Source organism: Glycine soja, chromosome 1 (assembly GCF_004193775.1).
Source record: "Glycine soja cultivar W05 chromosome 1, ASM419377v2, whole genome shotgun sequence".
NCBI lineage: Eukaryota > Viridiplantae > Streptophyta > Magnoliopsida > Fabales > Fabaceae > Glycine > Glycine soja.
The window spans coordinates 2,700,248-2,725,054 of NC_041002.1; the positions used below are offsets into that span (position 1 = coordinate 2,700,248).

General features: G+C 29.7%; 2 protein-coding genes across 2 annotated transcripts; both read right to left on the minus strand.

The window, feature by feature from the left end:
- Window positions 1-11,286: 11,286 nt before the first annotated feature.
- LOC114409511 (protein DMR6-LIKE OXYGENASE 1-like) lies at window positions 11,287-13,726 on the minus strand. Its single transcript, XM_028373000.1, has 3 exons — window positions 13,187-13,726; window positions 12,595-12,919; window positions 11,287-11,823 (listed from the first exon to the last, which is right to left on the minus strand). Exons 1-3 carry the CDS (start codon window positions 13,663-13,665, stop codon window positions 11,575-11,577), a joined length of 1,053 nt encoding a protein of 350 aa, XP_028228801.1. The 5' UTR covers window positions 13,666-13,726; the 3' UTR covers window positions 11,287-11,574.
- An 854-nt stretch (window positions 13,727-14,580) lies between these two features.
- LOC114409519 (plant intracellular Ras-group-related LRR protein 3-like) lies at window positions 14,581-17,725 on the minus strand. Its single transcript, XM_028373010.1, has 3 exons — window positions 17,026-17,725; window positions 16,072-16,238; window positions 14,581-15,500 (listed from the first exon to the last, which is right to left on the minus strand). Exons 1-3 carry the CDS (start codon window positions 17,596-17,598, stop codon window positions 14,855-14,857), a joined length of 1,386 nt encoding a protein of 461 aa, XP_028228811.1. The 5' UTR covers window positions 17,599-17,725; the 3' UTR covers window positions 14,581-14,854.
- Between the last annotated feature and the right edge of the window lie 7,082 nt (window positions 17,726-24,807).

Here is a 24,807-nt window from a genome sequence, read left to right on the forward strand (position 1 = left end):
TGGAATGCACAATTTATAAGATTTATAAAAATGATGGGGAAAATGCACCAGAATAATATATTAAAGACAAGATTTACCAAAAAAAAAAAAGAAAAAATAGGGGAGAAAAAAGTACAACTAAATCTATTATTAGTTTCTATGATCAAAACCTATTATTTATTTTGCACTTAAATATGTTTTTGTTTCGTGTAAGTTATTTCTTTTTTATTTTTGGTTCATGTTCATTTTTTATTTTATTTTAGTTGACATTTATTTTAAATTTGGTCCACATAAGTTATTCCTTTTCCATTTTTAGTCCTATAAATTTATCTTTTTTCAATGTTAGTCTCTTTAAGATTTTAATTTTTTCACTTATAGTCCCAATAAATTTATGTTTATTGGGATCGAAATTGAAAAAATAAAAATATATACGACTAAAAATGAACAAAATATCTTGTAGGGACAAAAATTAAAAAAAAAGATCTAAGTATATTTTTGGTCCATGTAAGTTAGCATTTTTTATTTTTGGTCATTGTAAGTTTATTTTTTTAATTTTAGTTCTTGTAAGTTTGTCTTTTTTCAATTTTAATTTGTATAAAATATTTTGCTTATTTTTAGTCTTTTTAAGTTTGTATTTTTCTAATTTTAGTCCCTATAAGCATGAATTTATAAGGACTATAAATGAAAAAATTAGAATTTTATGCAAACAAAAATTGAAAAAACACAAACTTACATGAATTAAAAATGAGAAAAATATTTTACATGAACTAAAATTGAAAAATCGTTGTTGATTAACAAGTGCATCAATTCGTTTTAAGTAGTAAAGTTAGAATGAAAGTCCGAGTGTCGAATCCACGAGAACTTTGTTTGTAGTTAGGTAGATAATATTTTATTAATAAAAGAGGTTAAAGAAAATTGATTAAAAAATGTTATGAGAAAACAATAATTTAAATTGACAGAAAATTAAATTAAACAAAAGAAGAAATTAAACAAGAATTTAAATTAAAAACAAAAAAGACGAGAAAATCCAATATTATTGTATAAGGAAATTCATAAGATGAGAATGTTGAAAATTTAGTCTACCAGAGCTACTCTCTTTGATGTAATGTTAATGATTTTTCTCTATTTATAATTATTCCAATTTAGACCTGCATATACTAGTATACTCTAACTTTGGTCCCCACATAAAAGGGCTAATTTATCTATTTTCTCTTCCAAATTCCTTTACAGAGCTAAAATAGTAAATTGCATTAAAAATAAAGATGTATAACAGACTAAACAAAAATCAACCTATCCTTAATGATGACTTTATTTAGATATCTTTTTTCCAATTCTATTAAAAAATAACGTTTTCTAACGTTATCCCTAAAACTTACCATACAAATGGATGATCAAATCACAAACAATAATATTAAGCATAGGAAAAGATAATGCAAATGTAATATTCATAAATAGATACGAAGAGAAATTACATTAAGAGTAGTTGATTGCCAAATTCTCAACAAAAGGGATTTAGTCTCTCATTGTCATGAAAATTTTACAATTGCAAGGGAAGAATATTTAGTAAAGGGGGAAAATATAAGAAAGCGAATGGAGGGAATGAATGACTCCGAATGTTTACTTCTCCTTCTTCTAACATTTGTTTTCTATAAAGAATTGTATTTTCTTGAAATTTCTGTGTGTCTTTTTCTTCTTCTCTGTTCTTCTTTTATAGGTGCAGTTTAGCAAGCTTCTGTCTCTACTTTCCTGAATTAGCATACTTTTGTTAATTATCTCTGTTTTTCTTAAGTAGCTCGCTTTCCTTAATTATTCCTATTTTTTGGACTTTATTTTACTTATTAAGTATCATAAATTCATCACTTTTAATATTCTTTGCACAAAAACTTAAGTGATATTAATTTAACAATTATTTGTTCAAAAAGAAAGAATTAGAAGAAAAAAAATTATAAATTCATATATAATTTAACCTCAAAATTTATAATTAATCGTTATCGATCATCAACTTACAAGAATTAAAATTAAAAAAATAATTTTACTGAGACCAAAAATAAAAAAATATTAAATTACGAGAACAAAAACATATTTAAACCTTAAAAAATATAAATTTATACGAACTAAAATTAAAAAAAATGAACTTATAGATAAAAAAAATGAAAGACACTAACTCATATGAACATATTTAAGAATTTATTTTATAAAGTAATATTCACTCTAAAAAATAATATTAATTGTAAATAGCATGATAAAATAATTTTTACTGACAAAGTTAGGCTTATGAAAAAAGTTATAATAATGTAATTGTAAATTTACTTAAGTATTTAGATAAGATAACACTAATAAGTGTGGATAGTGTATAATTAAATTTCTTTTAAATATTTTTGAAAGATAAATATAAACTCTTATATTAAAATTAAAATACACAACTTACTTGAAAAAAGAGAGTAAAACTCTTACTTTTTTTCACTTTCTTTATTAGACATTATCAATATTACTTTTTTTTTCTATGCTGAATGTTCATTTTACGCATTATTCTTACGAATAGTAGAGAGAGAAAACATTTCTTTCTACTATCTCAAACTAATGTCCTTTAACATTATTTGTATACTTGATCTTTTTAACCACATTACTTTCCTTGTATGCCAATCAAAATCAAAATTACACGAACCAGCTCCTCATAACACTTCTTCATTGTATTAATGACCAAGTCCCAGCTAATTAATCAATTTTCCAGAAAATCCCACAACTTCAACTTTGCTATTGTATATTGTGGTCCTAAACCATATTTATTTCAATAAAGTCATTTTAATCAACCCAAAACACACCAGCAATGTGATTCAATTAACATACTAGACATTACCCCCTAACCAATTAAAATTTTGTCTTCTTTCTCTCGTTGAAGACTTAGAGACCCATCAACTAATCGTACATGTCATTTAAGATGATTGGTGTATGGAATGTTTTCCTTTTGGTTTTCCCCTCCACCAGGAGTTATATTTATTTTGGTAATGAGAGGTCTGACATCTCTAATTATAGCATGTTAGAAATAACTTCAAAATAAGAAAAAATCAATAAATTTTTCACAATGAAGTTAAAATAAATTAATAGTTATTTTTATTTTTCATGATATCACTATATTTTTTGTGGCCATGAATTTATTTTGTATATCCAAACACACCATTAAGTATTGAGTCTTGCTGGCCAGTATCTTAAGGATACTAATAAAAAAATTAAAAGAAGAAAGATTCTATTGGATATCTAATATGGAATACATTTAAAAATCACAAGAAAATACATTTTTATGCATATTAATAAAAGTTTTTCATCCTTTACTTTTTTATTTGTATTTTTTCGTGTAACTAAGTTTCACCTAAAGTTTATGAGACCTAGCCCAAAAACATTCAATTGAGAGAAAATGTAATTTGTCTTCTCAGCTCTAACTGAGGGGTTCTTATTGACAAGGTTTCTCCCCTTGACCAGTTACCGTTACTTTTCCCCTTTATTACCTATTGATTAGGTGTTTCATAACAATGTCTTCTTTATGATCATTACAATCTTGGGGGGTGGGGGTTACAATTGTGGTATAACAATAACAATCATAAGCAAGTTCGGATACCAACTTGAAACAAACATCTGGAGTAAATTGTAGGTCGGTCGATAAACAACCATTAAGGACATTGAAATCACCCCCAGTCGACGAATGACCAAGAAGGGCACATAAACCTCTAGTCTCGAATGCATAAGCATGAAGAGACTTGAGGCCATCATGATCAGTGGACGATCAGGAAGGGTACACAGTCCTCCAACCTCAAGTGCATAAGCACGAAGAAGATTAAGGCCATCATAGTTAGCAGACGTCTGGGAAGGGTTCACAATCCTCCAAGCTCAAGTAAATCAGCACGAAGAGGCTTAAGGCCATCACGGTCAACAGACGACCGGAAAGGGTACACAGTCATCAGCCTCAAGTGCATGAATACGAAGAGGCTTAAGGCCATCACAATCGGTGAACGACCCGGTAGGATACACAATCCTCCAGCCTTAAGTGCATAAGCATGAAAAGGCTTGAGGCCATCATGGTCGGTAGAAGATCGGGAAGGGTATGCAGTTCTCTAGCCTTAAATGCATAAGCACGAAGAGACTTAATGCCATCACGGTTAACAAACGACCGAGAATGGTACATGTATATTTCTTTAAGAGATAATTGTTACGTCTGATCGAAACATGAAAAGGAATGATATGGTCAAAGCTTGATAGATGAAACCCATTTGTTGAGGCTTTGCATGTTTGTGACATTTGGTGTGAAAGGTTGCATTAAATGCGTTTGTTCCTTTTCGTGGTGTCTCTTTGACTAGTGTGTGTGCATTTTCTATTGGTTGGTTTGTCATGCCATTGGTTATGGGTTTTGAAGGGGCGTGCGTGGAAGTTACGTGCTGAGTCACAATGATTGATTCGTCTCGATTTGTGCTCCCACACACTTGTTGGGCATGTATAAAATTGCTTGTAGGTCCTTAACGAAATTGGCTTCTCTGTTGTCCTTTTCTCAGCTATCCCGATGTTGTTCACTTAATTTGTGTTAATATTTAATTTTATGATTCAATTTAAAATTGTATGATTTTTAAGGGACAACATGAGGACAGTTGGAAAAGGGACAACAGAGAAGCCAGGTCCGTCCTTAATGATCCCCACATTTATTTAAACTTTCTTCCCTCCTCTTCCACATTCTTGCGAAGATGATTTTCAGTGTGACTGAGTTATTTCTGACATGACATTTTACATTTTTCGGTGTGAAGAAAATGATTTTCAATGCATGTTTTCATAGTTAACACTGGGTGGTGGTTGCTCTGTTGGAAGAAAGCAACACTAAGGTACCATTTTGTTGCCCATTCCACTATTTATTGAGATTTTTTGTTTGGGGGGGGGGGGGTTTGAAAAATTAATACCTTACCCTCTATTCATGGGCAAAACACAAAGTTTTGAAGGATGTATCGTTATATTCCAACCTTGATTTGTTAAACGACCTCAAAGATTAACTTGTGTTCACTTTGGATGGGGATGGCAATGGCGATAACATTATTGTGGAACTGTGTGAAAAAGGAGAGAGCCTATGTGCATTCGGCCTCCACCCGGTGAAGATCCCTTTGTGTTCTTTTATGAAATTGTAATTAGCAAATTAGGGCTTTGATTTCTATTGATGGTTGTCCAGAGAGAGGGATTCTTTAGGCGTTGAATGTTGCATCCAAATAGTTGGACTTTTGTTCAATTGCTTGTACAATGGTATATGTATGTAATGTATATATGTATTCATATGTTTTTTTTCTTTTTTGTTTTAACGCTCATTCTTATTTGTCCATGCAAAGTAATAGATTAATATTGAAGGCAAGTGTTAACTAGTGTAATAGGACATTGACTAAGAATGTATATCCTCCATTTCACTTTATATAAAGTTTTAGAAAAAAGCATATTCCAAATTAGTGGAAGTAGTTGTTATTAGGTAATTAATTAGAGAGATAAATAATATATCAAGAAGTTACCTGATGTTTTTTTATTATTATAAAATTCAAGATATAAATTGTATTTCTCAATACATCTGTCAAAACTTTAAATGTGATGTAATATGGAACAAAGGAAATAAAAAGAGGACACATTTTTATTGGTATGTATAAAAATACATTCCCCCATATATGATTTTTAAATGCACTCCCATAATTTATAATAGTATCTTTCTTTTTTTTAATTTCTTAACTAGTAAGCTTAGGATAATGTTCGGCAAAATTCATATCTAATTAATACTCTTTACTTATTTTTATTTCTTTCATTTTATCACATTATATATTACTCATTACATTTACATAGCTACTTAGCTAGGGTATTGGTTAGATAAATGGGGTGGTCTCAAAATGGCTATTCTGTATTTATGCTCTGCCTTAGGCATTAATACAAAATAACGAATAGAAGGGTGCTCTTTGTGGGAATGTCACATAGTTGTTTCTTGTATGTAAATGAATTTGAGTGCCCCTTGTATAATTGTATCCAAGTTTTAATTATGTTTTTTGTTTTGTCAATCAAAACAAAAACTTATCACCTTTACATTTCTATCTCTTTTTCACTAAATGGGTGTGCATTAACCATTTTTGTTACTGTAACAGACAGCTCGGGACCGAAATGCAGATGGGAACTGTTAATCTGATACCATTGGCAAGATTCTCTCAGCATATTCCACGGGGATCATGAGTAACTTGTTGGGTGTTATTATTATTTTTTTCATTCTCTAATGCAGGGCATTTTTTTAAAAGAAAAAGCTAATTAACTTCAGTTCCAATAAAAACAAAAAAGCCTCTGCAACATCTATTATGGGCCAGAATTTGTTCCTATTACTTCCAGCAAAAACCAACCAGAGGAATTCCTCTCAAGAGAGAAATAATTAATGGGGTGGAGAGCATTAGAGCAATTACCTAGGAATGACGAACATTTAATTAATAAGATTGCATCTTAATTCTTCATCAATACAGTATTTTCAGGACTTCTTGATCATCATCTGCATTCTGCACATGCAGTATGCCCATGTACGTACTCACTTTTCACGTAATAAATTGCTCCATCAGCCATCAGACCATCTACATAAATTTCTAGTTTTGTCTATTGCTCCTTACTGCTTCCATTTATAGGATCCCGTTCCTTCATACACTTGCCATATTTAATGTGGAATACCATTCTTGTCTTTTTTGTTTGGCATGAGTCTCAATTTTTGGGAGACAATTTTATTTGAGACACGACTAGACACTAAATATAAATATTTCTTTTAATGAAGATTTGAACTTTGATTCATCATGTTGTGGAAGATTAATTCCTTTCGCTTTGGTTACCATTCTTGTCTTATAGATAATATTTTTCTAATCATTTTACAAGAACTAAGAAATTTAATTATTTAATTAATGATTTTAAATTTGTTAACAAATTGTATTTTTTTGTTCTTCTAAAATTACTGTTATGGAGCTATTTTGGGCTTGGTCACCTAGCCCAGGGCTGCGATAACTACATGACCACTATTCCTGCGATTTACTGTTACATTGGGCACCACACACCTTCGTGAATTATTTTGACAATGGAGTTAAACTCGTGATGTTCCAACAATATATAGTCATTCGATACAAATACGTATCACCCAATGATTTCCAATTCCGTGTATATCAGATTCAGAAGTACTGTGAGTATGAGACAGACAAGGTAGCTCACAATCTTCCAACAACAATTATTGGTAATTAAATAGACATACAGATGTACCTCAGGGACAGATTAATGAAACACAATATCTTCCAACAACACATTGTTATTCATTCAATTCCAATACGTTGCACTAGCTCTCGCACCCAATAAATTGAGGTTTCGTATATCTGAATTGAGACATATTGAATTCTTCATTTAAAGTTCATATCTTATTTTCCTTACAATATCTTTTAGGCTATTGATAACCAGTATCCTTACAACATAATTAAAAAACTAAAAAAATATTTAATATAAAAATCATAAAAGAGCGTAAAAAAGATCATAAATAATACAAGTATATCTTAATAAAAAAAAATTCTTTTAATTTCTTAACCAATAATCTAAGTGCACTACTTAACACTAACCGAGCTAACAACCTACTAGGAAACAGATAGGGAACTCTATAGTGTAAATGATAGCAGTAAGCTTACGTGCACACCCGAAGTTTAACATTCACCCTTATACAGCATAATAAAATTAAAACATTGTTAAAGAAGATAATAAGGTAGGTTCTTGTTCTATTTTTTTTTAATAAAATTTTTAAATCAAATATTTTAAATTTTTTTTCTCCGTTGATTTTTTTTTTCAATTCTCGAATAATGAACACCAAAAATATATTTTATTTCAAATTGTTATTTTGTGTTATTTTTTCTTCCTCTAAATCTCAGCTACTTACACGGATGATACATCGAAAATGTTTTAAAGTGATACAACTTATTATGCCCTAAGTTAAATTCAAATTCTTAATAAGTCTCGTTTGCCTTATTTATTTGTGTTTGACGTTTGGACTTAGGGCATAAGTAAAAAAACTTGAAAATTTAAGAGTAGGTGCATGAGTTGACCCGTATGGTTAGTACCAGCTAACAAAGGTTAAATTGGACATAAGAATTTCTATCCCTCAGATATATTGAATAATTATGCATTCCAATCTAATCTAAAATAGTTTGAACATGCAATGAGCTAGTTCGAATAGATCCGGCTAATCAGAAACATGTGAATTAATTTATACTGGTGCATGAAATACTCTGTCCATGGTCCATAAAAAATGAGTGAATTATTCACTCTTTCTAGTCTTATATTATACAGAAATATAAAGTACAACCACAATCAATTAATAATTCAAAAAACAATTTCTATTTCTTGAAATTTCAACAGAAATCTCTAAATAACCATAAGAAATTTTGCATTTAAGCAAAATTAGGTCAAGCAGTGCACTTCTCTACCGTCTCATACAAACCAGTGTTGATCAGACAACATAATTCTGAAGAAATTATACCGTATGAGTTTAACAGTGCAACTAAGAAAGAAAAAAAATAATATTATTTTTGGTGAATAAAATGAATGAAAAACAAGGCTCGAATCTTAATATCTTATGCTACGCTTGGCCACAAGAGTCCAAAAGGCAAAAGCTCTATATATCGCGAGCCATACATCCCACCAAATTATACCAACCCAGCATGTTCGTACGTAGAGCTAGTCAATGAAACACGTCCACATACATCTTTTGATTTTATCTAAACATTCACAGTGCAATAAAAGCCTTTTCAATATGGTATTAACTATCTAATATTTTAAACAATTTTTTTCTTTCTTTTCAAATTTTCTTTATATTTGATTAGTCTCTGTCACAATACAACACTTCTCTCTTATTTCTGTTCCTTTCTGCTTTTTATATAAAATAAAATATACTAATTAACATTTCTTCAAATTATGCATAATACTTCTCATATTTTTTACACGTATACTAACCTCTCTAATTGTTTGAACAACATTACATTGGCATTTCTTGCAATTATACACATTAAATTAAGTATCCTTAACTGTTCAAAAAATATTATATTGTGTATCTCTATAAAAAAATTGGCTTAAATATTTTTTTAATCCTTGTAATTTATCACTTTTTTTATTTTTAATTATTATAAAATTATTTTTTGTTTTTAGTCATTACAAATTATATATGTTTTATTTTTTTTTCTTATAATGCTTTAGATGATAATTTTTTTATTGTTTAAAGTACTATCTAGAGTACTTTAAGGACTACAAATATTTTTTTTGCAAGAACGAAAAATAAAAAATGTTAAATAAAAAAATCAAAAAGATATTTAAACCAAAAAATGTTGTGATGGTAAAAAAAGATGAAGAAAAATATTTATGTGTAATTTTAAGTTTAAAAAAATGTTGTAATTTGCTCTTTTATAAATTAAAACCATAAGGAACTTAATATATAATAAAATAAAGAATTAATTAAGTTTTGAAGTGCTCAAGTTTTTCAGCTTTTAATTTTTAGTTCCTCTAATTTTTTTACAACTTTTAGTTTTCTATTAATTTTTCGTTGGCACTTTTAGTGTTTTTAATTTTTATTTTTCATATTTCGTTCCTCATTTATTTTTATTTCTTAAAATTAATTTTAAATATAAAATAAATGAGGGACTAAAAATAGATAAAACATAGACTAATTTGAGTAATAAAATTAAATCAAAAACTAAAAATGAACAAACAACTTTAGAGAGTCTAAAAATATTGAGGAAAAATTAAGGAAAAACTAAAAATTATCATGAAATACTTGAAGGACTAAAAATTGGAATATGAAAAAGTTATGGGACTAAAAATTTAATTAACCCTAAAATAAAATAAAAATGATTACTTAAAATTTAAAATTCATAGCTTAAGGCTAAAACATATTCATGTGTTGATTTCAATTAACTTATCTCATTCAATTTTTTTAATCACGAGCAAACTGTTTTTTAAAACAAATTATTAATTTAAGGAAAGAAATGTCCATACACATCTTTTGTTTTTTGTATCAATGTATTTAAATAAAAAATTGTCTTTTTCCACTTTTCTCATTTTCAGTTTCTTATATTTATTGTGCCTTAGCTACACTGCAATATTTCTCTTCGAAATATTCTCATCTCTATTTTTTATATCTTTAAATGGTAAAATTAATAAAACTTCGAAAACAAAGAAATATAAATAAAAATATTTAATAAAAAATTAAAATTTATACCTAAAGCATTTATAAGACTAGGCACACACAAAAAAAGAAGCATATACATAAGTATTTGAATTCAATTACCTTTTTTCCATTCAAAACTTTTAATTCTTGAGCACATTTTTCTCATATTTAGAACTAATTATTAATTTAAGGTGCGCAGTTATGTGGTTTTGACTTAGATTTGCTCATAGTTGTCTTTGTCATTTATATTTGCTTGTGCTTTTCACTTGGATTTTATCATAATTGTGTTTGTTTGTCTTATATAATTGCTTGTAGTTTTTTTTTTTATTGGATTTGTTCATAGTTATCTTTGTGGTTTGACTTGGATTATTATGCTTAGGATTTCTCGTCTCTGTTTATTTTTGCTTGGGAACAAGCGAACCTCTAAGCTTAATTAGGAGAATTTAATGCATTAATTGCATTTTAGTTCTATTTTATCATTCTTTTTATAATTATTTTTGGGCAATTAGGAATATATGAGAAATTTATATTTTTTTAGACTAAAATACAGCTGCGGTCCTTTATATTTTCAATTATATTTAGTTTGATCTCTTATCTTAAAATTTATTTAATTTAATCTCTTATATTTTTAAGGTGAGTCAAAATAATTTCCAAAATAATGGTAATTTTTTTTATCTATTTCGGGGCATGATTTTGAGTGTATTTTTTTAAACTAATCTGAAACATAAATTTATCTTAAATTCACATATATAAAAATTATGAATCTTAGCTTGTTATTAAAAAAATCATATACATGGTTAAAAGTCTTCTTACTTTTTGGTGTAGATATTTCTCTTTTTTATTAGATGTTATAATCTAGCACATATCAGTGCATCACTTTTTGCTCTTCTATATAACATCTCAAATGCCGTTCTCCGGCTCAACAATGAAATTAGAAGTAATGACTTTTGAAAACACAATTTATTTATTATTGGAAAAAAGCGTACATCCCATTTTTAAGGTGTGTGAGAGAGATGTAATAAATGATGGGATGGAAATAAAGAGAGAAATGGGAAGAAGAAGAAAAAAGGATAGAAAATGGGATAGGAGAGAATGTGAAATTGTGAATATATCACTAAAGGAACTCAAATTTATTTGACAACAACCGGTTCACAACAACAGTAACTCTTATTTAGTTATGTCCATTATTTCATCGATCCCTCTCATAACCCAATTTATATTATCGATGTAACCCTCATAAAAAAATATTATTGATGTAGCCTTGTAGGCACAAGAGCTGGTATTTTCACAACTCACTTTTTCTTGCATTATTACAATAAGACCCTTCCTCTTTTTTCTTTTTTTTTTACCATAAATGGGTGTAGAGAATTATTTAATCTCTAACATGGCAACTCAAAGACTTCTTTAACCATCCTCCTCGTGCCTTCTTGTTTGAAGAATTCTTCAAGAAACTCAGAGAAGCGATAATTTCGGTATCTGGGAGGGTGTTCTTCATCTATCAAGTCCTGGATTGGGCCAATTGTAGTGTCCACGTTTGGGCCATAAAACATTGCCATCGACACCCGTGGACTCAATTTGTTGGTAACAGCCCTGTGATGTACACTTTTGAATCTTCCGTTGCTAAGAACCTACACATCAAGTCACCTACATTACTTCACCTCTTTTTTTTTTTATCCCAATTGTTAGTTTTTGTTAATTGGTAATTGAACCAAGATTTTCCCCTCCTTTTCTTCTCTCTTCACCCTTTTTAGATTTTTTAGTGCTATCCCTCAAATTTAATATCAACACATTGCAAAGAACAACAGATAGATAATGGTTAAGAACTTAATTAAAATGCTAAATCAGGACCATGGTCCTGTGAACGTGCATGCACATGCTGAAGACAATGGCTTCCAGCTGGAAGGCCTTTAGTTTGTCCTTTCAATTAACAGTGACACATACAGAACTTTTCTTATAGATGGCAAACCCAAACAAGAAAAATCTGAGACTTAAAAAAAGTAGTAGAAATGAATTCGATTGAATATGAAGGAATGTGATCATTAAACTTATAGTGTTGGTTTATATATACAAGATCAAATCTATTAAACTACAAACTGAACTTAACTAAATCTGACTAATTCCAATTTAATAATAACTTCCTAATCATATCTCCAACAAATTAAGCATATTTTCGTATGTGTGTGAATACAAGTTTCATTCATTTACTTTTACTAAGCACAGAAGTTCTGCGTTTGTACATTAAACTTGTGTGCATCTAGCCTTTTCTCTAACAGTATTAAAATTGTTAAATATACTAACTTATACTTTCTCATTGTATAAATCTGAAATAAATTAATCTCTGGATGCATAAGTTTTATAGAAAAAGGAGAGAAACTACGGGAAAAGCACATCAATGGTACCTGAATTTGATCTCCCAGGTTGATAACAAATGCATTGGGAATAACAGGTACTGCAATCCATTTCCCATCTTTGATCACTTGGAGACCAGAAACTTGTGACTGCAAAACAATTGTGAGAGCATTGAAATCAGTATGCACAGGAAGACCTAAGGTCAACTCTGGATCTGGACATGGTGGATAGAAATTTGCTTGTGCTCTTAGTCTAGGCTGATCCCCAAATATTTTCAGTAAGAAATCCTCTTCTATTCCAAGCCCTATTGATAACAAACCTAGAAGCCTTCTCACCAATGAACCAATCTCCCTTGCATATTCACTGAAAGCCTCCCTGTGAACAAAACCAAATATATATTGCGTTTGTGTTTCATAACATACAAAAATAGACAAACTACTATAGCTTATCATAATTTGTAATTAATTTAGAATTGTCCTATCCTATGTTATACTATTTAATTCTAGACAACAAGTCAATTTGATATCTCCCAATAACTAAAAGCATATCATGCCCGTATCTAACTGGGGTTCGCGGTGGTGGAGGAACTGGATAGGAAAAAAGAGTGATTCTAGTTGTAAGATAAGAGAAAAAACTTCTCACCCATATTGAGTCCCTATTTCTTGTGGCAGAAGATGAATGATATCCTCAATAGGGTACCAATAATGACTGAAACATTCACTCCACATTTTCACCTTCTCTCCACCCTCCACATTAAGGTAATAGTTGTAAAGTTTTGTGTTCTTGGTATGATCTGTTGTGTAGAGCTGTCCTGTTTGCTCTGGAGGCAGATTAAAGAGGTCAGTAATTGCTGTCATCATTTTGTTGCAAACTTGTTCAGGAATACCATGGTTCACTATCTGAAAGAATCCATATTCCTCACAAGCTTGTGAAATCTTCTGAACCACCAATGAGGATGAATGATTATTACCATCATAACTGTGATCACTCAAATCAATTATGGGAATTGAGTCCAGAGAAGTAACCTCTGAAAGTTGTGGTCTTTCATCTTCTGGGAGGATAAATTTAGGAGATAAGGAAAGTAGAGAAGAAGACTCATTTGCTAACTGAAAGGTCTTCATCTTGCCAGAGAAACTTGAGATTGAGAAGTTCAATTACCATTTACCAAAGAGAGGAGATTTTATTTCCAAAAAACGTGTCTTTTTCTTTCCAAAACAACACTTGCTATTTCTTTAATATTTTTTTATTCATAAAAAAAGTAGAAGTCCGCATCATGTGTGCCTTTCGTGTGCAAGAGTGAAACTGTTATTCGCACTAAATAGCGTCTCTATTTAGTTAACATAAATGTTTAACACAATCAAATTCAAAGGATTTGTCTAAGGTGGTTTTGATTTTTGAGGTACTTCACTCGTTAGACAAATCCTCAAAGGCAAGAAGAAAATAAAGTTAGTTGATAGTCACGTGCGCAACTAACTAGCAAAGTTAATCAAAATGAAAGGAACCATTTTTCAAAAGTAGATTGCAGCAGGACAATAGGTAAAAAAATGGTCCATGATGGACCACTTTAATCGTCACCGTTGATTGTATTCGAATTTAGGATTCAATTGAACTTTCTAATTATTTACTTTGATGAGTTGGCTTTATCTGTAAATGCATTAACACTGATCTCTTTTGTGGTTTTCAGCTGAAAAACTACTTTCCTGGTACGGTTAAGTTTAGTGTTTTATTAATATTTTTTTACTAAGGATTTTAATTTTTCTTTCTCACCGAAACTTACCTCGTTATGTTTCCGATCTTCATTGCAAATATAGTAATCTCTATGCTCTCTTCATTCCTGCTGTGATCCCACAATTGCTATTTATGATCACCTGAATGACTCAATAAATAACATTAAGGATTTGAGTCCTGATTTGTATGTTTGCCTTGATATTTTACTTGAGGTACTGTGATCTAACAAGGATTGTTCCTCATATTTATTTAGAATTCCACTTTATTCAAACTATTCAAAAAACAATTTCTTGAGATCTCAACAAAAATCTCTCAATAACCATAAGAGGGAATTTTGCATTTAAACAAAATTAGGTACAGGTCAAGCAACGTACTTCTCTACCATCTCATACAAACCACGTGCTGATCAGACAGTAATGCCAAACAAATTATACCGTGTAAGTATAACTGCAAGTAAAAAAAAGATGAAAAACAAAAGTATTGATTACAGTGGTAACAAGAGTCCAAAAGCTATATCACAAACTATACATCCCACGAAATTATAAACCCAGTGTATGTAGGCAGAGTCCAGATATTCTTGTATCACAGCTGTTGATCCAACCATGGGTCTCTAGGAGCTTTTTTAGCGCCAAAATATTCTGCAACACTTTCAGAAACTTCAGCAACATTATTCAACAATGAGGCTCCCCATGCGAGCCATCCTGTCTGTGCTTGCTGATTTTGTGTTTCGGACATGCTTTTCTGTTGAGCTTCTTCAATGAGATCGAGCCACCACTTGGCCATGAACTCCTTCACAGCCTCAGCCCCTTGATTTACAACCTCAATTGGGGGAACTATGATTGGATTCTGGTCCAGGTTGAGCTTTGTCAATTTTTCAAGCCTACCGAACGAGTAAGGAAGAGCTCGGATTTGGTTGTTGCTGAGGTCAAGCTCCCTTAAGTTGACCAGATCACCAAGTGTTTCAGGTAGCTCTGTCATGTCACTAAAGTTACTGCTAACATTCAGATATTCCAGATTTGTGAGTTTCCCAATGGATTGAGGTAGGCCATGAAGCTCATTGAAATGAACATCAAGATGCCTGAGAGATTTCATTTCTCCAATGGAGGCGGGAAGAAATCGTATCTTGTTCAAATGGATCAAGAGCTTCTCAAGGTTAACAAGTCCAAAACCCATGTTCGTTGGCAGACACATTAAGTTGTTAAAGCTTGCATCCAATTCGACTAGTGACCTACAGTTGCATTAAAGAAAAACTTAACAGAAGCACAAAATAGAAGCATCATGAACTAGACCTGTTCAATAACTAGCTATTAGGAGAAAATATATGAATGATTTTATATTATATTTCCAACAAGTCCCCTCACACAAGAGCCTTTTTGGCTTGCAGTGATGACAATACACAAGCTTGCCTACCTTGTGCTTGTGTATGGATTCTTTTTCCTTATAAGAATGGAGGCGGCAAAAAATTAAACTCTAGACCACTTGGTCAAAGAGGCTCTGATAACATATTATGAACTAAGTGAAATGATAGTAACACTCTATTATTGGCTGAAATTTGTTGAAAATCACAATTCTGTAAGTCTCGCTCCCTGCCTAATAAACTTCACTCGTGACATTTTAGTTTTTAATAAATGTTAATCAATAATAGAGAATATGTTAAAAAGAGTGTCTTAGAGAATGTGTTCCTAGCACTTATCTATGAACTAATTATCCCCCAAAACGTAAACTATTAGACAAAGATACACAAATGATTTTATATTATACAGAAGACACTTCGATTTTAGAACATGCAAGAAACACACCTGCAAAGAGCAATGGATTCAGGAAGAGCAGTTAGCTTGTTTGCTGACACATTAAAGATCTTCAGATTAACCAACAATCCAATAGAGTCAGGTAGGGACTCTAAAACATTAGATGAAACATCCAGCTCCACAAGCCTCTGTAGTCCTGCTATTGAATCAGGAATCACCTGTTTTGACCACATGAAAACATCCAAAATTAAAATTATAAGCAACAATAACCAAAGCCATAATCTTTTTTCAAATAATCAACGACAAACGATCCACTGCAGTTTCATCCATTCCTTCTTATTTCATACATGCAGCTGTCTTAAAGAATGATTAAAAAAAGAGTACATTTATCTCACTTGGATCTAGCTTGGACAAGTAAATGACATTTATTCATACACTATCAATTAATTCAGTTAGCTGTATAGTATTTTAAACAGCAAACAAGAAGAATTCACATTTTACACAAGTTACTTCTCTTCAAAGTAACATGTGGATTATTATTTTTTGTTTAGTTTGAGATCATAAGTATCTTGCACATGAAGCAATCCTATTAGAGTCAGACAAGGTTTTAAAAAATGGTCTGCCACCGTGATTTGGGCCGCAATGTCAAGATTTCTTAACTGTCTGCAACCCCATTGCAACTACATCGGCCGCATACATTTATCCACGATTCCATATTTTTTTGCTACTGAATTGACCATAGACCAATAATTCCCTTATGGTTATGACACTGTATTTTTCATATTTCAATTTTCTACAATAGAGAGTTCCATTGTAAAAATATTTTTCTATTGCGATTTGTCACGATATCAACAAACTGACAAAATCGCAACATATTTAAAACCTTGGAGTCAGATAAGACTACTAAGGATGACACTGCAAAGATCTCCGAGTATTTAACACAAAAACTAAATTCTGAGACTATTAAAAAAACACACACAAAGATAAACAGAAAACAGTGTATACCTCTAACTGATTCTGAGACAAATTAAGCACAACGAGGCCACGAATCTTCCCGAACGCTTCGGGGAGAATCCTCAAGTGGGACCCAGAGAGATCAACCCTTTCCACTTCCTCACTCTCCGCTTTCTTCAATACCCCAACCACTCCTTCGCTCACTTCTTCAACGACCCCTTTCACCGATTCAGCATAGGCCTCGAGGAGCTTTTTCTCGGAGGCTCTCAGCTGCTTCACGCACTCCTCGTGCGTGTCGTCCACGCGCACCAGCGCGTGGACCACGTGGGCCTCGCCGCCGTCCTCGCGCGCGTGGGGGTCGGCGATCCTGGCGCGCGCGGCGGCGACAGCGGAGGGGTCTGGGCGGGGGCCGAGGGTGCGGAGGAGGGAGAGTGTGGGGGTGACGTTGAGGGTGGAGGCGTGACGGGCGAGTGAGGATAACACGCTGGGGTGGTTCAAGTGAGGGAATTGGGTTAATAGAGATTGGTCTAGCTCTGCGGGGAGGGGTGGGTGTGTTTGGGGATCAAGGTGGTTAAGAAGGTGGGAGAGGAGAGGGAAATCGTTGGTGTTGGGATTGGGATTCATTTTCTGGATGAAGAAGAAGAGAAATTTGAGGAAAAATGGTGATGGAAAATTGGGGAGAAATAGAGGGAAGATTCTTTGTTTCAGAAATTCTATATACTCAAACAAAATTTACCATTTTTTTAATCAATTTATATAGAGAATTTTGAAAAAGAGTCACAATTGAAGTGTCGGTAACATTCAACTTCTTTTGTTATTCTATGTTTGGTTTCTACTTCTGGACGTGTTTCTGTTGAACAAGTCTTTGGGCCTATTGACAAAAAAAAATAATCTTATTGACCATTTTAGAAGGTTAAGATTTATGAAGTGGTTTATATAGAAATGAATTTAATTGCACTACTATAGAAAGAGTTGATCAAAGTTTTTGTTTTTATTATTTCTGTAGGTTATCTTTGATTTTCTGTCAGAGGTGCTCCAAATTCAGTTTAGAGAATAAATTTTGTTTTGTGAGTTGTTTGATTATTCTTAAAACATCAAATATTTATTTTGAAGAAATAAGACTTTGTTTACTTTTGCAACTAAATTTATAATCTTTAATTCAAACATATGTATTTACTTTGTGGATAGTTTTTCTCTGAATGTATATGGAAGACTCAAATTCAACATTATTGTTTAAGTTAAAATAATTTCACGCTTATTAAATGATATGATTAATCGTTGTGAGTAAAGTAGTTTGGATTGGTGGTTAACCATTAAATCAAGTCATTAGTCTATATCCATTGGCTATAATACATTGAATCATACTTCTTTGTACTAGAAATGCATTGGTTGATGCTTTTAATTAAAAATAATCATATATTATAATGTAAAGTGTTTATCAAACACAAAATATAATTTATTAAATTTTTTATTTATGTAAAATAAGCATATATCCTTGTACTGTACAGATTAATATACTATGTTATTGAAAAGAACAAATAAAAAAGTTGAAAGGCCAAAGAGATTAAACGAATGTCACATCAATATTATCTTAGTTAAAATTAGTATTTTAATTTGTGCATGATATAATAAATAATTATTTTTATATAAATAAAATTCATAATAAATTAATATTTTTAAATACATAAATGATATTAAAACTGAAAATGATAATAAATAAATATATTTCAATATATAAATTATGTTTTAAATTTACAATAAATAATTTAAATTTTAACATAAGGCTATTTTTATCTATTCACGATTTTGTTTAATTTTTTTTATTAAAATTCAATTTATATATAGAAATAAAAGAATGTAGATTGAAAGATATATAGAATTGATAAATCACATATACATATAGAGATGAATATTGAAAGGAAAAAATAAAAAAATTTCATTGAGCCTATAAATATAAATATGTTAAATTAATTATTTGGTTCCTAAAGTTTCTCGATTTATATTATTTTAGTTCCTATAGTTTGAAAGTTATTTTTTTACTTCCTATAGTTTATATTTTAATTTTCTTTTAGTTCCTATAGTTTAAAAGTGATTTTTTTAGTCTTTATAGTTTGTATTTTAATTCTTTTTTAATCTCTATATTTTGAAAGTAATTTAATCCCTATAATTTATATTTTAATTAAATTTTAGTCTTTACTACAAAAATATATATAAAAATAATTAGCTACAAATTATTTATAAATTATCAACTATTTTTTTATTATAAATTATCCTGCTATAAATTAGTTACGAATTACTTATTAATATTTTTGCAGTTAATTGTAATGGATAATATTACTTATATTTTGATGGTAAGACTAAAAAGAAATTAAAATATAAAATATAGGGACTAAAAAGACCACTTAAAATTATAGGAATTAAAAGGAAATTAAAATGTAAACTATAAGGATTAAAAAAACTATTTTCAAACTATATGATTAAGAGAGAATTAACATGTAAACTATAGGAATCAAAAAAATCACTTTAAAATTATAAGAATTAAAAGATACAAATGATGAAATTATTGGGATCAAATAAATAATTAAATCATATAAATATATGAAAAGTTATAGTTAATGATTCATACATTTCTAATTATGTAGTGCAGAATGAAAAGAAGGCTAAATCTAGGAGTCTTTGAACCCGAGTAGGAAAAAAAAATCTTTAAGTTTCACATTGCTCACTTTAATTTGAGTTTAAGCCTTTATATATCCTAACACTAGTTGTGATTACTAAGGATGTGTTTGATTTGTATTTTTTCATTTTTTAAAAACTGTTTTCATTTTCAAAAGATTAGAATTCTGAAAACATGTTTGGTTTGATTTCTTGTTTTCTGTTTTCATGAAACAAAAATACTAAAAATTTATGGTATATTGACTTCTTATCTTTTTGTATTTTTAGATTTGGTTAAAACTACTGCAATTTCATTTTACCCGAAATGAGATTTCTGTTCTCAAGTGAAAACACTTAAAATGAGAATTTATTGTTTTCATTTTCTGGTTGTTTCCTGTTTTCATTTTCACTGAAAATGTTTTCAGAAATCCAACCAAACACATTTTCATCACCATTTTCTGTTTTAAGTGAAAATGAAAATAGAAAATAACTAAACCAAACACCCCCTAAACTTCTGATACAACCTAGTGAAAGTGAAATCCAGATTGTTTGCTGCCTTTGCTGCATCATTTTTTCTGCAGTGAAAATCTCAGCCATGATTATGTTCATTCTCTTTTCTTAGTTACTGTTACAACTTACAATAATCAATCAAAAGTTCAGATTTTTGTTGTAGAGTGTGCCAGTGACAGTGTGGGTTGAGTTTTGGTTGAATTTGTAAATAGCTATGTTAATACAACATTGTGTTTGTTGGTTCTGTGCTTCCTCTCCTCGGATAAGAATTGTGAGACACTTCACCATCTTTGCCCTTGAATTAATGCACATATCCAACAAACACAACACAACATCAGAAGGCATCAACTACTGCAAGGCATTTTTTGTCGTTAGTTTTAATTAGACCCACGTCAAACATATTAGGAAACGTTTTATAATCGGAAACTTGTAGGTATATCTTTATTTTAAAAGGTTTGTTTGAACAAACCAAATTCGATTGGGAGAAGGAGAAGCCAAATCATCAATGATGAGAATGACGTACATTTGACGAAAGAGGACAAATATTTGGTTGAAGTAGAAGAACAATATGACATACAATATGGATAAGGATGAAAGAAAAGCCAATACCACACTTGATGAACCTTGCAAGTGTAGTCAATAGCAATGCTTAAATTCCTATAAAGCGATTGCAAAGAATTAAAGACTGGACAAGTGAGAGAGTTTACCATTTTAATTGAGTGGTAGCTCATAACAATTAGCCCTATAAGTAGTGGAAAGAAGTAATAATGGACAAGGAAGGTTTAAACTTACTAAGTGTGTGTTTGAATTAATATTTTTAATTAAATTTTTGCATCAAGATATACCAAAAGCAACTTCAATTAGAAATTACTTTTATAATCTTCATTTGAATTGTGTGGATGAAAATTCAAATACACTATAATTTTAGAAAAAATTACCAGAGAGAATGATTCTGTACACAAAAATACATGTGGTCAGTCCATCCACAACTAACATTAAGGGTAGGTTTAAATATATATGCTCTTTGTTCATTGTATGTAGTGTATATATTTTAGTTTCTTCGTTTCCATATGTTGTTATTATGTCTCTGGGCAATTTGGGTGTCATCAACACACCTTTTTGGTTCAAATTATTAATGCATTTTAATCCTAGCCATTTGAAGTCATCTGATAAATTTGGTTACTGTTGGTTTCAAATTCTTATAAATCCAATAATTGGTCTCAATAGCATTTTATTGAGGATTTTATTCCAAGTAAAAGACAAAAACTCTAGGGTGTTTTAGTACACTCCAAGCTGAGCTACAAAGTGGAAAACGACCACGAACCAAAACCTAGTTATATCGTGTGTAGGAAAATATTTTCACAAATACTCTATATAAAATACCTGGATATTCTGGAGTAGCTTACTCCCAACTCGCAAGATATTTGCTAGTGATAAAAAGAAAGTGGAATCTTTCATATCTAAAGAATAAAATGGAGACTAAAAAAAAAGAATAAAATGGTTCCGCATTATTACGAGAATATATCTCTTGAAAATTCTCATAATATTTTTTAATAAACATAAATTCTCATAATATTGACCTATATATCTTTTAAAATTAATGGTTAAAAAAATAGAAAGTACTTGTGTACTTACACAAAACTTCGAAAGGTCTTACTCTAATTTGCTCTAATATTTATCTTTGCTTTTTACTACTAGTTTTAGGATTCAAAGTAATAATGTTTTCCTACTGTACCAAAAATAAAAATGTTTTTTCTTAAAATCAAATAAAATCATTATTATGAATAATTGCCAAGCGTGTAAATCAGCTCTTAAGGGACTAGTATATTCATATGAAAGTCTCAAGTTAAATTCTCGAAGAAGAGCTTTATTACATTCACTTTTTTTCTTACTGAAGCTATATTACATATAGTTATTGTATCTTACTTCACTCGGATTAATCAGACGTCTAATGTAGTATTCCAATACTACTCCGGTATCTTTAGACAAAAAATATGCGGATAAAAAAAAGTATGATTCATGCTAGAATAGGGTTTTATATATACAAGTAAAAAGAGAGAAAATGAAAATACTAAATGACATTATTTTACGTATAATACGTGTTAGATGAAATATAAAATATGCTTATATAAGAGTTGGACTCCTAGTCCTTATCAAATAAGCCAATCAGTAGAAACTACTCTTAAGATATCATTTACAATAAAATATTTTTAAAATAAAATAATATTTTTGAGATATTTCCTAAATATTTTAACACTAACCTTGATTAAATTTACCCGATAATATGGGAAACAAATAAAAACTATATAAATGTAAATCATTTTATAAAAAAAAAATAGTAAGACTTTCTCTCAAAAAAAGAGGAAATCTAAAAAGTTCTCTCTTCCAAGAAGAGTATGTCGTTTTGAATTAGTCTACTCTTAGCTATTTTGGACTAGCTCACAGCAAGCCAACAAACATTTGGATTAGGTTAACTCAGTGTAGTTGTATGCCAACAATTTGCTAGTCCACCCTGGTCAACTGTAAATTGCAGGCCGAACAAGCATTGAACTCTATTTTTTCCTTTTTTCTAAGAATATTATATCACAAGTGCATTAATAATATAATAATTAACATAGAAGAAAAAAATTATAATATAATAATTAGCATATATAATATAAAAAATACGAATTTACTTTCATATTTTAGTATTATAATAGTCCTATTTTGATATATTGTCTATCAATATTTCATATGTATTATTAACATATTTATTTATATATCTTTGACTTGGTAGTATTTTATGTTATAACAAAATAATTTATTACAAATAGATTCAACCCATTAACATTTTTATTTGTTATACTTATTTATTTTTAATAGTTTAGTATGAATTTTTTGTTCAAAGTATAGAAATTAAAAACAAAAATAATAGTATAAAAATAGAAATACAAATTTATTTAGATTATTAAGTTAGTCCATCCCATTACAGGCTTAGCTAGCTCACGTGGGCCAATGAATTTTCTAACTAGGCTAAGCCTAATAAAGGTTGGATTTTTTTTAGTGTGTGTGATTGTTACAAAGTATTTATTAACTTTGATGATTATTAATTTTTATTAAAAAATTTAACTGGACCACCTTATTGAGGTTTTCTTTTTCTAATCAGATTTTTTTCATTTACAAAGTTTGAATCTAAGAACTTGTTTAAGAAGACCAAATCCAATATTAGTTGAACCAGTAACTTGTTGTTACAAAGAATGAAACTAAATGTTAAAATATAATCTACAATATATATTTTGCTATTCCATAAAGGTAATTTATTTATTTATATATAATGATGACAATGAAATTTAAACTCAAGTTCTTATGCAAACTACCTAAATCTTCTACTAGTAGATCGACCTAAAGAGTAAGTAAGATCATTAAATTTGATGCATTTTATATATTCTTATTTAAAAGTGTATGTTGAAATTTAATACATTATATTATAATTTTATTCAAGTTTCTTTTTGTTGTGGGTGTTCACGGATTGGGTTGGATTAGGTTTGATTAAATTCATTACTAAACTTGACTAAAAATTTATGAGTCGGGTTAGATTTGTATAATTTTTTTATATAGATTTAATCCAACCCAATCCGATCATAAATAGGTTGAATTAATCGGGTTTGAATATTTAAAAAATATTTCTTTTGAAAAAAAATAATTTTTAAGAATAATAATTTGTTTTTGCCTAAAGCTTTTCAAGTATATAATTATAAAAACACTCAAAAGAGATCAAATTATGACAATATTTAAATAATAAAATTGATGATTTCAATGTTAATATGATATTTTATTTTAGACAAAAATAAAGTATTGTATAAGTATGAGAAAACATAAACAAAATCAAGACAAAGATAAAATAAATAAATTAAAAAGGAAAAAAAATCATAAGTGATTTAATTTAATAATCTAATAAAATATATGAGCTAAAAATTAACGTGTTTTACATTTAATAATTAATTTATATATAATAATAAATTTAATTATATGATATGTGTGAGATTGGATTAAAAAAATAATTTTTTTATCCAACTTGTTTATGTTAAATTTTAATTAAATTAGATTAAATTCGACTCAAATACTTGTAAAATCCAAGTCAATATAATTGGGTCATATTAGGTCACCGATAGTTCTAGAGCCATAAACATTCCTACTTTTTTCAACTTTTTATTTTAGTATAATAGTGATAACAAAATTTTAAACCTAGTTATAATTTGACACAAATGACTAAAATCTTGATTCTTGGTGGAATTGGCTTAAATTCTTTTTACAATTAGGAATAAAATTACAGATTAAAAAATAAAAATAAAAATAATTTCATAGCTTACTTCTTTTGGTTTTGGCATCTATACCTTCTCCCTTAGCCTTTCCTTTTGTTTTCCTCAGCGTTTTTTTCACCGACATATCTTGATGTTTGCTTGTTGTTAAACAATAACCTTACAATGCCACGAATTCTGCACCAAAATGCAGAGCAGACAAGGCTTATGCTTGAACTTTGAAGAGATCCATCATCCATCGCTTTGTCAATTCCCCAAACTCAATTTTTTTTCTCTTTTATTGGGTTAAAGTTCACATTCTTTTATTCAAAAATATGTTTGAATTACTCATACTATTTTGAACATATTTTTTTATCAGTTAAAATTTATTAAA

Bases quoted from the DNA above. Each gene is read 5' to 3' on its own strand.
- LOC114409511 (XM_028373000.1), bottom strand. From the start codon at position 13,665: ATGAAGACCTTTCAGTTAGCAAATGAGTCTTCTTCTCTACTTTCCTTA. The intron at 12,920-13,186 runs GTGAGAAGTTTT...TTTTGTTCACAG, and splicing joins GAAATAGGGACTCAATATGG to GGAGGCTTTCAGTGAATATG. The intron at 11,824-12,594 runs GTACCATTGATG...CTTGATGTGTAG, and splicing joins ACCTGGGAGATCAAATTCAG to GTTCTTAGCAACGGAAGATT.
- LOC114409519 (XM_028373010.1), bottom strand. From the start codon at position 17,598: ATGAATCCCAATCCCAACACCAACGATTTCCCTCTCCTCTCCCACCTT. The intron at 16,239-17,025 runs GTATACACTGTT...TGGTCAAAACAG, and splicing joins TGTCTCAGAATCAGTTAGAG to GTGATTCCTGATTCAATAGC. The intron at 15,501-16,071 runs GTGTGTTTCTTG...ATGCAACTGTAG, and splicing joins GAATCCATTGCTCTTTGCAG to GTCACTAGTCGAATTGGATG.